This window comes from Hyperolius riggenbachi, chromosome 1 (assembly GCF_040937935.1).
Source record: "Hyperolius riggenbachi isolate aHypRig1 chromosome 1, aHypRig1.pri, whole genome shotgun sequence".
Lineage (NCBI taxonomy): Eukaryota > Metazoa > Chordata > Amphibia > Anura > Hyperoliidae > Hyperolius > Hyperolius riggenbachi.
In genome coordinates, this window is record NC_090646.1 from 651,352,178 (window position 1) to 651,366,385 (window position 14,208).

General features: G+C 45.8%; 1 protein-coding gene across 10 annotated transcripts in view; it reads left to right on the plus strand.

The window, feature by feature from the left end:
• Positions 1 to 14,208, plus strand: part of UBAP2 (ubiquitin associated protein 2) — a 132,844-nt gene that overhangs the window by 63,472 nt on the left and 55,164 nt on the right. For all 10 annotated transcript variants that reach the window (XM_068251723.1, XM_068251749.1, XM_068251736.1 and 7 more), the window contains exons 5-10: positions 4,337 to 4,487; positions 4,574 to 4,651; positions 6,612 to 6,669; positions 6,763 to 6,860; positions 10,793 to 10,845; positions 13,872 to 13,939. In XM_068251723.1, coding sequence (XP_068107824.1) covers positions 4,337 to 4,487; positions 4,574 to 4,651; positions 6,612 to 6,669; positions 6,763 to 6,860; positions 10,793 to 10,845; positions 13,872 to 13,939 — 506 coding nt within the window. The remainder of the gene's footprint in view (positions 1 to 4,336; positions 4,488 to 4,573; positions 4,652 to 6,611; positions 6,670 to 6,762; positions 6,861 to 10,792; positions 10,846 to 13,871; positions 13,940 to 14,208) is intronic.

The window sequence follows — 14,208 nt, forward strand, 5'->3', positions numbered from 1 at the left end:
CCTCTAGTGGGCTTTCATGCAGCCAACTTTCAGTTGGCTGCATGAAATAGTTTTTTTTTTATTTAAAAAAAACCCTCCCGCAGCCACCCTGGCGATTTAATCAGAACGCCAGGGTGGTTAATACATTTAGCCATGGACCCTGAACAAGCATGCCGCAGATCAGGTACTCTGACTCAGCTGACGTGGATTTTACTGGATTAGCCATATGCTTGTTTCAGGGTTTTGACTCAGACGCTACTTATGCCAGAAGATCAACAAGGCGGCCAGGCAACTGGCATTGTTTAAAGAAAACCCAAGGTGAGTTTGGAGAATGCTATTAGGACACAGGCTGGTTCTGCATACTATCACCAGCCTCTGTGTCTGTATGGTGGCAACCGATCGTATTTATCGAATTGGTGTAAAATTGGATCTTTTAATTGCATAGTTTGTGGCAAGGTTAATACTTTTAGCCATAGCCCCTGAACAAGCATGCGGCAAATCAGGTGTTTCTGACATTATTAGCTGCATGCTTGTTTCAGCGTGATTCAGACACTACTGCAGCCAAATAGATCAGCAGGGCCGCCAGGCAACTTGTATTGTTTAAAAGGAAATAAATATGGCAACCTTCATGTACATCTCACTTCAGTTGTTCTTTAAGTGTCCTCTGCAGCACCAGGCTCACCAAGGTCACATGAAAAATTACAAAAACTGTGAATATGTAGAAAATATCCTTAGTGGTGCTCCACTACACATTCCATAATCCTCTTTACAACCAAAGGATATCAGTCTCTCAGAAAACTGATTTTGAAAAATATCTGGAAATTTGGGCACCACCATAGGCTGTAATGTAGCGGTGCACAGTATGGGCTCTTGCTGCACATTCTCAGATCGCTCCGCATAACCAGCATACAATGGAGACTCTTCCATTGCCGCGCATTGGTTTCAGTTCGCCTGCGGTGTGTCTATGTAGCCGCATCGCACCACGTGTAGTGGAAATGGGCCCTAATATAGATGCCATCAAAAGACTGAGCCCAAATTGTTTTATAAACTGTGTAAATCTGCAACAGCAGTAGCTTGCAGACAATTTGTCTTTCCCTTAAAGCAGGGGTCTCAAACTCAATTTACCTGGGGGCCGCAGGAGGCAAAGTCAGAATGAGGCTGGGCCGCATAAGGTATTTCACAAAAATAAGTCCTCAAATCTCATTCTTAACAGTTTTAATTATTTCTTTTGAACATAAAGTGTCCTACCTTATAGTTTGCTTCAGTGCTCCCATTACAAGTAATCCGCCATGTCCCCGCTGCAAAACGAGGCCTGCAGAGCCCCCAAATCGCACGGGGGGCAATCCACCGGCATTTCCTGGAAGGGGCAGAGCTTTCAGCTTTAGCTCTGCCCCTCCTGACGTCAATCGCGGCGGATAGCCGCCTCTGCCCGCCCCTCTCACTCTTCCTTCACAGAGAGGGACGGGGAGAGGCGGCGATCCGTGCGGCGATTGACGTCAGGAGGGGCAGAGCTACAGCTGGAAGCTCTACCCCTCAGCGCAGTCGTGGATGTTTGCCCGGGGGATTTGGGGGCTCTGCAGCCCTCGTTTGCCCGCGCTGGCCATTTGTGGCCCGCAAATGGCCCGCGGGCCGCGAGTTTGTGACCCCTGCGAGACACCGAAGCCTTTTTTTTTTTTTTTTACTTGGCTCAACTTTATCTTCATGAGCCAAGCAGAATTGCCACATTCTGTGTAAAAAAAAAAAAAAAAAAAAAAAAAAAAAGTGGTTTATGCCCCTGAAATAGGCAGGCAAAATCCCTACGGCTTTTCTGGTCGCAGATTTTGCTGCCTTGCAGGGACAGGAGGAGGCAGAGCTGTCTATAGTAACACTGCCTCTTGGTGTGCCGATCTCTGCCTCTCCCCATCTCTCTGCTCACTGTCATAATTTATTCCTCCACCATGTCTGTGACTCATAGACTCCTCCTACAGAGCGAGTGAGTCATACAGCTGCTGCAGAGAGGGAGAAGCTGCGTTCCTCAGCGCCGGTCTCTCTGGTGTACATTAGAAAGGCATGAAGTACACAGGGGAGTGAAAAAGCTGGAAAAACATTATATATTAGCTAAATAATTAGTGTTTATATGTGATGTGCAGGGATGTGCTGGGAAACGGGAAGAGGGGTCGCAGCCATTTTATCCAGGAAGTCATGGATTTTTTAAAAAATGTAATAAAACAAAAACTTAAGGGCTCTGATCGGGGAAAACGGGGAACAGCATCCTAAAAGTAAGTGCTTCATGGAAATGTAATTTCTTAAAAAAAATAATTTCACTTCAGACACTCTCTAATTCATTCGCGTTCCGTCGGTTTCACTTGAGCAATGTTCACCTCCCATTGATTAGCCTATAACTTTTATCACTACTTATCACAATGAACTGATCTATATCTTGTTTTTTCCACCACCAATTAGGCTTTCTTTGGGGGGTACATTTTGCTAAGAGCCACTTTACTGTAAATGCATTTTAACAGGAAGAATAAGAAAAAAAACGGAACAAATTCATTATTTCTCAGTTTTCAGCTGTTATAGTTTTAAAATAATACATGCCTCCATAATTAAAACTCACGTATTGTATTTGCCAATATGTCCCGGTTATTACACCGTTAAAATTATGTCCCTATCACAATGTATGGCGACAATATTTTATTTGGAAAAAAAGGTGCATTTTTTTCCGTTTTTCATCTACCACTATTTACAAGTTTACAAATAAAAAAAATATAGAAATACTTCATCTTTAGATTGATATTTAAAAAGTTTAAACCCTTAGGTAAATATTTACATGTTTTTTTTTTTTTATTGTAATGTTTTTTTTTTTTTATAATAAACATTTTATTTGGGTATTTTTGGGAGGGTGGGATGTAAACAATAGTTTTATAATGTAAATGTGTGTTTAGTTTTATTTTTTTTACTTTTAGTTGTAGTTTTACTTTTTGGCCACAAGATGGCGGCCATGAGTTTGTTTACATTACGTCACTCTAAGCGTAACATACGCTTAGAGAGACGCACGGAGGAGGCAACAGCCAGAAAAAGCGCAGCTTCCGAGAGAAGCTGTCGCTTTTTCAGCGGGGGAGAGGAATCAGTGATCGGGCACCATAGCCCGATTCACTGATTGCCTGGCTAACGGGCCGGGAGGCCGTGGGAGCGCGCATGGCTCCTGGACGTAGAAACTACGTCCAGGAACTAAAATAGGTTAACCACTTGAGGACTGCGGTGTTAACCCCCCCCTAGTGACCAGGCCATTTTTACTTAATTGGGCCACTGCAGCTTTAAGGCAAAGCTGCAGGCCCGTACAACTCAGCACACAAGTGATTCCCCCCCCTCCTTTTCTCCCCACCAACAGAGCTCTCTGTTGGTGGGGTCTGATCGCCCCCACATTGTTTTTTTTATTTTTATAAACATTTATGTATTTTATTTTTAAATAAATGTTACTATTTTTTTATTTTTTTTTTACTTTCCATCCCTCCCTCTCCCCTGCTGGCCAATCACGCGATCGGCTTTCATAGGCTTCTGCCAATAAGAGCCGATCGCTCTCTTGTCCTCCAGGGAGACAGCCGTGTCACACGGCTGTCCCCAGTACAGCGTTGCTGCTGATCGCAGAGCTGTACAAAGCAGTTAGACAGCGCCGTCTAATAGACTCCCGAGCGTCGATCGCCGCATGGAGACTGAAGGCGGGGCGGAGTTCTGCCCCCCAAGCAGGAGATGTGCACGCAGCATGCGCGCGTTCTCCTGCTAGCCCCATAGAAGACAGTTCACGCCAATGGGCGTGGAGTGGTCCTGGGGCTGCCGCACTGCTCACGCCAATTGGCGTGGAGCAGTCGGCAAGTAGTTAAGTCCATGGCGGCCTGGAGGGGGAATAGTAATTAATGCCGCTGGGACTTTTGCTGGAGCACGGTGAGCAGTTTTTCAGCTTGACCCTGTGCCCAAATTTCCTTGTGCCATTTTTGTATGTACGCCTTCTATTTACTCACCCACTCTGTTTTGTATTCGACGTCTCCGTTCCGGAATAACGCCATGGTGTTTCTGTAGGTGGGGTCACTGCTACCATAGCCCAGCCTCCAGCCAGCCCCCAGCTCTGTGGTAACTGCGTAATAGTGCGAGATCTCCTCTGTTCTCAAAGAGTAATGTCTTGTGATTATGCTGTGGTCACAGTGCTGGGGGCTGGCTAGAGCTTGGAGAGTGTTGTGGAAAAGGTAATACTGACATTACTCTAGAATGGAAGTGGGGCCTTCTCCTTATATGGAATATATATTCTCAGTGTCCTTCTGTGCGGCGCCCTCTAGTTGCCTAAGCTGTGGCGGCTGTGTTAATATGAGCTTATTTCCCGCAGACTTCCTGGGAGACGGTCGGTGGCAAAAAGAAAATTGTCAAAGAGAGTTCAGAAAACAAAGAGAACCGGGAGAAGAGGGGAGACAGAGAAGTAAGTCGCGGAAGAGGAACATCCAACAGACGAGGCCGAGGAGGCAGCCGGGGAAGAGAGTGTACGCCATCCATTTCACGTTCTCTTTATCGAGCTTTTCAAAACCTTTGAGAGATGTACGCTGATTTTTTTTTCTCCTCTGTGTAGTCAGAGTAGAAGAGAACGGAGTGGACAGTGGCCATGGTGACAGACCTGTTGAACGTGGGCCACGTGGGCGAGGCAGAGGTATGAGTCATGATTAGGGGAAAAAATCCAGGCCAGCTACTTTCAATGGCAGTTCTGTAGAGATGATGATGGTGGTGGTGGGGTGATGGCGGTGGTATTGACTTCTGCCTTGGAGAAGCAACTTGTCCTCAGTAGAGTTGGTGTAAATAAACATTTTGGATCATGCAGTTTTACAAGAGCAGCTATGTTGTTTTTAGTTATTTTTGAAAGCAAAGTTTTTAAATGCTATGATTACAGTAGTTAAAGAGGAAGAAGCTTGTACATTAATAAGGTCGAAGCGGTCCTTACCTTAAAGAGAACCTGTAACAAAAAAAAAATTCCCCTGGGGGGTACTCTCCTCAAGAGGGGTAAGCCTCAGGATCCCAATGAGGCTTCCCCCTCCCCAGTAGCTGCAGGCAATCCAGCGCTGGCTCCATCGAAGTGTCGGAATCCTACCTCGACAAGCCTGATAAGCGCTGATTTATTTACCTTTCCTGGCTCCAGCGGGGGCGCTGTTGCGGCTCTCTGCACTGAGATAGGCGAAAATAGCCGATCTGTCAGGTCTGCTCTACTGCGCAGGCGCAGGAGACTTTCGCCTGCGCAGTAGAGCGGCCCGACAGCGATCGGCTATTTCCGCCTATCTTTGAGCAGAGAGCCGATACTGCGTCTGCGCTGAAGCCGGGAAGGTAAATATTTACATCCCCGCTGTTCAGGGAGCTCTATCGCTGCCGCTGTGGGACCGAGGAAGATGGGGGAAGCCTCAATGGGATCCGGAGGCTTCCCCCACCCGAGGTGAGTACCCCTAAGGGGAGGTTTTTCTTTTCATTACAGATTTTCTTTAAAGCTTTGTTAGAGCTGTAAGGTTCACGTGTGTCAATGCCAATTGAGGGAGGGCTGAGGCGACAGGTGAGGTTGATTAGAGTTCGGAACACTTGTGAAAACTGCCACAGTGGTTTTGCTGATGGAGGGGACGGGCTAGGGTTTTAAGTCAATGGGAATTGCTAAAAAATAATAATAATAATAATAATAATTCAGATACTTATGGAGAGTTAATGCTTTGGGTCCTATTGAGCCTTCCCGGTCCCCTCCGGTAATCGCTGTCTCCCCCGTTAGAAGCTCCCCCTTGGGGGGCTTCGGAAGCCGAAGTGGTCCCGAAGAAGGGCCACTCCGTACTGCGCAAGCGCTTTATCTTCTGAAGACTTCTGAAGCCTCCTTCCTGAGAGAGAGAGGTATTTGACCAAATTGGTTGAATACTGCTACCGGGAGCCAGCGCTGGAACGGGGACCAAGAGAGGAGCCGGAAAGCTCTATAGGACCCAGAGCCTTCCCTCTCCTTAGGTAAGTATCTGGCTTTCCCCCGCCCCCGATACCCATTGATTTTAAGATATTGCCGCAGACGCATGCCGATCCTTGCAGTGCTAATACATAACTTTACATTAACACTTATTGTTTAGTATTTATATAGTGCCAACATCTTCTGCAGCGCTTTACAGAGTATGTAGTCCTGCCACTAACTGGCCTCAGAGGAGCTCACAATCTCTAATCCCAACCATAGTCCTATGACCATCGTAGTCTATAGCCAGTTTTTAAGGGGGAGCCAATTAACTTATCTGTGTGTTGGGGTGGGGGAGGAAACCAGTGTGTGCCTGGAAGAAACCCACACAGATATGAGGAGAACATACAATCTCTGTGCAGCTAGTGCTTTGGCTGGGACCCAGTGCTGCAAGGCGAGAGTGCTATCCACTGTCACCGTGCTGCCCGATGCTAATTAAAATTACTACCCAGTAAGACACAGTCGCAACCTATTGGAAGAGATGGCAGACTATGGCAGTCTGCAATGGATATAAGGACACTGTAGTAGTGCTGTTTTGGCTGAAGTTTTAATAAATAAAAGGCCGTATATGTGTACTGTTTTTGTTACATCATTCACTTTTGCAAATTTGTTTTTTTTTTCACTTTTGCAAATCGTGTTTCTTGTAAAGGATATGGTGGTCGTGGTCGAGGCCGGGGGGCTGGAAGGTTTTCTGCACAAGGCATGGGGTACGTTATTTATGTGCAACAATGTATATCTTTAACATGTGCTGAAGGCTTGAGAAGGGATTTCTGAATTTTTGTTTTCTTTATATTTTATAGGACTTTCAATCCTGCAGACTACACGGAGCCCAGCACCAACGATGGGTTTGGCGTAAAGTCAGAAGTCTGGGAAACGGGCCAGAACGATGGTGATGATGGTACCAGTACACTTTTATTACGCTTTGCCCCGCCCCTTTTTTTAATATGCATTCAGTATCACACAGTTTGATGTTTTTCCAAAACCGGAAAATTACCTGTTACCATAACTCTATTATTCCTCAACTACCTCCTTCTGCCGTCTCACTCCCCACTCCCATCATTCTTAAAGGACATCTGAAGTGAAAAATTAATTTCAGTCTTAAAGAGAACCCGAGGTGTGTTTAAAGAATGTTATCTGCATACAGAGGCTGGATCTGCCTATACAGCCCAGCCTCTGTTGCTATCCCAAACCCCACTAAGGTCCCCCTGCACTCTGCAATCCCTCATAAATCACAGCCTTGTTGTGAGGCTGTGTTTACATCTGCAGTGTCAGTCTCAGCTGCTCCCCCACCTCCTGCATAGCTCCAGTCCCTGCCCCCGTCCCTTCCATCCAATCAGCAGGGAGGGAAGGGATGCAGGCGGGGACTGGAGTTCTGCAGGAGGCGGGGAGAGCAGCAGACTGACACTATAGAGATAAACACAGCCAGCTCTGACAAGCTGTTTGTCAGCAGTGTGGCTGTGATTTATGAGGGATTGCAGAGTGCAGGGGGACCTTAGGGGGGTTTGGGATGGCAACAGAGGCTGGGATGTATAGGCAGATCCAGCCTCTGTATGCAGATAATATTCTTCAAACCCACCTCCGGTTCTCTTTAAAACATAGCTATGCAGAGGAAAAGATCTGGATATCATAGAGCCTTCCCGATCTTCGGTCCGTCCCTTTGTTCCTGTGCAGTCCCTGATGAAAGCTACTCGTTCTATGTCTTCAGCGCTGCTTGTGCAGCCTTTGGGAACTACTCACATCCTTAAAGGAACTCTATCAAACCAAGTGTTCTAAAATGACAATGTACAAATAACGTCTAAGTAGCTGTGTAAACATGTTCCTACTTTTCATGTTCAATATCAGAGGCAAAAGCTTTAATTCATTGTGTGTAGATTTTAGCTACATTTGGAATGTCTGTAAGAATCTCTGCAACTTGACATGCTAAGAACAGTGTAATATTGAAGCAGATTTCCTGACAGGCGTTTTCATAGATCAGGTTTCACACACACAATTACAGATGTTTATGTTGCACATACATACATTTCCTCTGCTCTCTGTGAGAGAAAACTCTGCCTGTCTCTGACTGAGCTCTCTGCACACAGAGTTAATGATGCACTGTGAAGAGAATCCCCCCCCCTCATGGATGAGTCTGTCAGAATTTCAGCAGACTGCCAACTGAAAATTGTGAAAGGGAGTAGATAACAGTAAACAGAGAGATAAGGATTCAGATGTATATGTTACAGCCAGAACCCAAAGTCTGGCCACTTCGGGTTCTGGCCGATCAAAACGCGAAGTGGGCGTGCACCTGCAGCCAATGTGAGAAATGAAGAGGATTCCCGGCTCCCAGCGGCGTTAAATTAATGAATTTAACCCCCTTCCCCCGCGGGAAAGTAACAGATGAAGCCGCCGCTTCGGTTCTGCCTCCTCTCCTCCCCCTGCCCCTCTCCTATGCAGCTGTGGCAGCCAGGGACACGTTCGTAGCGGCAGGAAAGCAGAGTGGGGAGGCTGCAGACATTACCCGCTCTGAAGGAACGAACGGCAGGATTACCTGCCGCTACGAACGACCCTGGGGGACACGCGTGCCAGAGCTGTTTAGGAGAGAGGCAGGGGGGAGGAGAGGAGGCAGAGCCGAAGCAGCGGCTTAATCTGTTACATTGCCGCCGGGGAGGGGCGGAATTCATTAATTTAACTCCACCGGGAGCAGGGAATAGCGTTCATTTCTCACATTGGCCGCAGGGGCACGGCCACTTCGCGTTTTGACAGGCCAGAACCTGAGGTGGCCAGACTTCGGGTTCTGGCTGTAACATGTACACTAACACTTAGCAGCACTTCCCAAACATTTCCTATCTCAATTGAAAAAAATATCAGTTGATAGTGTCCCTTTAAGTACTTCTGAGGACCAGCACACCTGCAAGCTGGCCTTACACATGCGCAGTGCGGATGCCCTTCTCTTGAGAAGTACTTGGGGGGAGGGTACTTCTGAAAGCTGCCAGAGCAGTAAAGTCCTGGTACGGGTAGCTTTCACTGGGGACGGTTCAGTAATTATGAGACAGAGCTTGGACCGGGAAGGCTACATGGTATTCAGAGCCTTCCCTTTGCATAGATCTCAATTAAAACTAAAGTGATTCTGCTTCAGATTTGCTTTAACCCTCCGGGCGGTATGAAAAAATCCGCCAGGAGGCAGCGCAGCGTTTTTTTGTTTTGTTTTTTTAAATCATGTAGCGAGCCCAGGGCTCGCTATATGATAGCCGCTGCTCAGCGGCATCCCCCCGCCCGCTTCGATCGCCTTCGGCGATCTCCGATCAGGAAATCCCATTCAAAGAGGGGGGTCCCAATCCACCCCTCGGCGCTGCCTGGCACTGATTGGCCAGGCAGCGCATGGGGGGGGGCGCAACGGATAGCGGCAATTGGTGTGCTAGCGCAGCTAGCAAAGTGCTAGCTGCGTCCAGCACAAAAAAAATTATGTAAATCGGCCCAGCAGGGCCTGAGCGGCACCCTCCGGCGGCGTGTGTGACACGGGGTTACCGCCAAGGAGGTTAAGCCACACCTCCAAACTATAGGCTGATAGTCATGATATAGGCTGTCACTATCACCACTGCCTGCCCATGTGAGTCAAGGGGGATCGGTTCAGATGTACTGGGAGTGAGCAGGCTGTAGTCAGTTGCTGAGGAGGAAGTCTAGATATATTGGTGTAATAGGTATTTTTTCCTATATTTAGCGAAAGCTTTTTTTTTTTTTTTTTTTTTTACTTCATAATTAGAGTCAGTGTTTTACTGTATGCATAATTACACATTACCCGAAATGGCCTATAGAATACTTTTTATCCTCATAACCAAGTGGGCGGAGACAAATACAGATTTCACTTGGAAAATGTAAACTGCAGCCATTCTTACACTGTTAATGCCAGGGTTCTGAAACCTTGCACGGTTGGGTGACTGGCATTAATATTCAGAAGGGTTGTTGGAGCCTACAAAAGCCAATCAAAATTCACCTATTGATTTTCAAGGGGAATATTTAATTGCTGCCATTCTTGCACTGTTAATGGCACAAGCCCCAAACCTGGTACAGTTGCTCATTGGGTGACTGGGGTTCAAATTCAGAAAAGGGGGCGGAGCCACAAACAGCCAATCAGGTTTGTTTCATTTCAATGCAAATTATTAATGCCAAAGACCCCAAAGCTCACAAACTTAATCGTTGAGTAATTGTGTGTTAGGGTTAGAAAAACTGGGTGCAGCCGACACCAGCCAAATACATACCCGGGCAACACCGGGTCATCAGTGGGCGGAGATAAATACAAATTTCACTGGGAAAATGTAAACTGCAGCCATTTCAATGCTAGGTACATACGATGCGTTTTTTTTTTTTGGTTTTTTTTTAAATCATGTAGCTAGCCTAGCGCTAGCTACATGACAGCCGCTGAGCTGCGGCATCCTCCCACCGATCAAGCCCATCAGGAAATCCCGTTCTGAACGGGATTTCCATTAGGGCTTCCCCTGCCATCGACGTCGTGACCTCATAGGGAGTCCCGATCCACCCCTCAGCGCTGCCTGGCACTCATTGGCCCAAGGTAAAATGTGACATGAGATAAATGTGTATGTATAATTCTAGACTTATTAATCACCAGACTGATTTTTATTTATTTATTTATTTTATTTTGCTGCCTGAAAGTGTTAATTTTCAGGCATGCACGTGGTGATAGTACCTTGTCGGGATTATATTATTTTTAGGAGTAGGAGGATAAATACAATTGTTTCTTATCAGTTTATTTTCACCTCGGGTTCACTTTAAGATGTATTTACTTGTGCTCCTTATGCAACCTGTCCTAATTGTGGGATCTTGTTGGCCTGTCAGGTGCATGGAGGAATTCTATAGAAGAATGGACGGCAGAGGACTGGAATGAAGATGTGAGTATAGTTACTGCACACATTCAAAACGGGTGACTGTCAAACAGCAGACTGTATATAGTGCTTCCTTTCTACATTTATACCGGGTCTTTCTAATTACATGGTGGATCAGATATACTTGGATCCACTTTGGAGCCCCTTTAAGTTCTAGCTCCACGTGTGACAGAGCTGCTTTAGGAACGTTTCCTGCCCACGTTTTGACTCTGGACTTCCTTCTTCCTGGAATAGGGCTGTCAAGACACGGGCCTCTATTTTTACTGACCAGAGTCATCCACTTGTATTTTTATAACCCTCTCATTCTTTCTCAGGCATTCTAAATTTAACACACATGATTTCTCCGTCGTGCCTATTTAGGCTGTCTTAGATCTCTTTATTTCCAGGCTTGTACGATTTTTCCTTGGCGAGATTAATTAAAGGAGGCATGACAAAGAGAGCAGCGCAGCGCATTTCTGTCCACTTCTCGCATCTCATAAAGGCTAGATCTAGTAATGAAAAAACAAAATGCAGAATTTTCTGCTATTGACTGTATGCCTCAGATAGGCAGATGCTGCCTTTAGGAAATCACCTCTTCACTCACTTCATAAATTTCTAATTTTCTTTTTTTATAAATTTGTAAGTACAAAATACAAACATAAACCTCACCAAGTAGGCCTGAAAGATAGATCGAATTTAAACCGAAATTGCGATCACCAAGATTACAATTTTGGAATTGTCAAAGCGGCGATTATCAAGATCACGTCATTTCCACATGGGGGAAGTTTGATGAATGGCTTCAAACTTTCCCAAAGTCCTGGCGCGTGCGGCCCGCAGTGTTGGACATACCTTCCGCACGAGTCCAACGCTGTCCTTGGCAAAACTCTGGGTTCCTGTATGTCACATGACATACAGGAAGTATTGCGTACATTAGAGCCTGCAGGAGGCATGATTGGACTTGTGCTGGAAACTATGTCCAGAACTGATGCAGCTTGGGGGACAGAGGAGGCACAGAGATACACAGAGGGGGGCAAGAGAGAGAACCAGAGGATGCAGAGGGGGAACAAACAGGCACAGAGGGGAACAAAGCTTTATTTGGGGGAAATCGTTAATCGAACCGAAATCACAATTTTGGGCAGAAATCGCTCAGTTCAATTTTTTCCTAAAATCATTCAGGCCCATCACCGAGTACAGCAGTACAGGCAGTAACCTACTTACAAACAGGTTGCATTCCAGGAGTTTCTAAGTTGGATTTGTTTCTAAGTTGAGTCCTGTATATAGCCTATATAGCGCTATAGCCTTAAAAGAAACATCCGTGTAAAAAAAAAAAAAATATGCAGATCTACTTACCAGGCTTCCTCCAGCCCCTGGCAGCCGACTTGTCCCTCGCTGTGGCTCCAATGGCCCAGGGTCTCCTCCGTTGCAGATGCCGACCTCGCCAGGTTGGTATCTACTGCGACTATGCGAGCGCGCGGCAGGTGCAAACCACTCCTGGCCAAGTGCGCAGCTGCGCGCTTGTGCAGACAGAGAAGATGCCGACCTGGCGAGGTCAACATCTGCAACGCAGTGGATCCTGGATCACCAGAGCTGCGGTGAGGGACATCTCGGCTGACAGGGCTGGAGGAAGCCCTGGGTAAGTTTATCTTTACTTTTTTGTTATATACTCGGACCTGTCCTTTAATTCACATTGCGGCCTGTGGTGGCGCCCAAACATCGAGTGCAGTTTTCCCTTTTCTGGAATTGCCATATAATATAAAACAAGATGATAGACATGATAAAATGTATGTAGTCTATAAATAAACATTAGTAAGATGTGGGACGGAATTATCGAGAAGGAAGAAAAAGAAATTGAGTATGTAAGAGGAGAGAAACAGGTAACCCTGGTCACACTTAACTGATTATTATTATTATTGATTTATAGAGCGCCAACATATTCCGTGGCGCTGTACAAAGTAAGAAACAAACATGGGGTACATAATACTGACAATGGTGTACACTAATATACAAGATACATAATTTGTGACAAAATACAAAAAAATGATACAGCATACAGAATACAAAATACAGAAGTGGTAATGACCTTGCTAAAAGTAACAAGATGAATAAAATGTATAATGATTTCCAAGACACAAAAGGGGGAGAGAGCCCTGCCCTTGCGAGCTTACAATCTAAAGGGAATGGGGGGGAAACAAGAGGAGGGGTAGTATATGATAAAATATATAAAGGCTTTGTGTTTTAGGATACCTAGTGGGAGTGCAATTTGGTCTTAGGACAAAGGGAAGTGGCTTAAGGTAGCGCATATGTTTGTTGGAACAAATGAGTTTTTAGAGAGCGTTTAAAAGTAACAAAGGTTGGCGAGTGACGGATGTGTTGTGGGAGGGGATTCCAGAGAAGGGGTGAAGCGTGTGCAACTGATGGCTAGACATGCAGTTTTTAATCAGCCACACAGCTTTAATGAAGTTGATTATTATTTAGTATTTATATAGCGCCGACATCTTCCGCAGCGCTGTACAGAGTATGTTTAGTCTTGTCCCTAAACCGTCTCTTAAAGGAGCTCACAATCTAGTCCCTACCATAGTCATGTCTATGTATGTATTGTGTAGTGCCTGTATATTTTAGTCTAGGGCCAATTTAGGGGGAAGCCAATTAACGTATCTGTAAGTTTTTGGGATGTGGGAGGAAACCGGAGCACCCGGAGGAAACCCACACAGACATGGAGAGAACATATAAACTCCTTGCAGATGTTGACCTGGCTGGGGTACGAACCGGGAACTCGGTGCTGCAAAGCAAGAGCGCTAACCACTACGCCACGTAGATCAAAGGATTTCTTATTGTGCATTTAGAAGGATTATTTGAATTTTATAGATACTTTTTTACCCCTCTAGCCAGCTGACTTTTTGATGTTATTGAGACACATTACTAGTGAGCTTTATTATTTGAATTACAGCTTGGCGGACATATTGCATAAACCCAGCCCTGCCATGCATATGCTGTTGGCTCATCCACAAGGTTTAGTAGCAGTTTGTCATTTTTACTTCTTTGTTGCCTTGCAGCTTTCCGAAACAAAGGTTTTCACTGCGTCTTCTGTGCCGACAGAGAATCACATCGCAGCAGGACAGAGGTAAGATGAGGGAGCTCGCATGGCAGCCAGTTGTACGCAGTGAGGCTTCTGGATTTAGCAACCCTGAGAGGCATGCGAGCAGTTTGATCAGCTGATACATTTGTAAGGTTCTGATTTGCTGGTCATGATCATGTGTTAAACCAGGAAGTCGTTACAGCAAATCTGAGCATTACAAAACGATCAGCTGATCAAACTGATCACATGCTTCTCCTAAGCATTGCCTTTCCTAATCAATATACCATAGCGATGTCCAGAGGATAATTAAAACT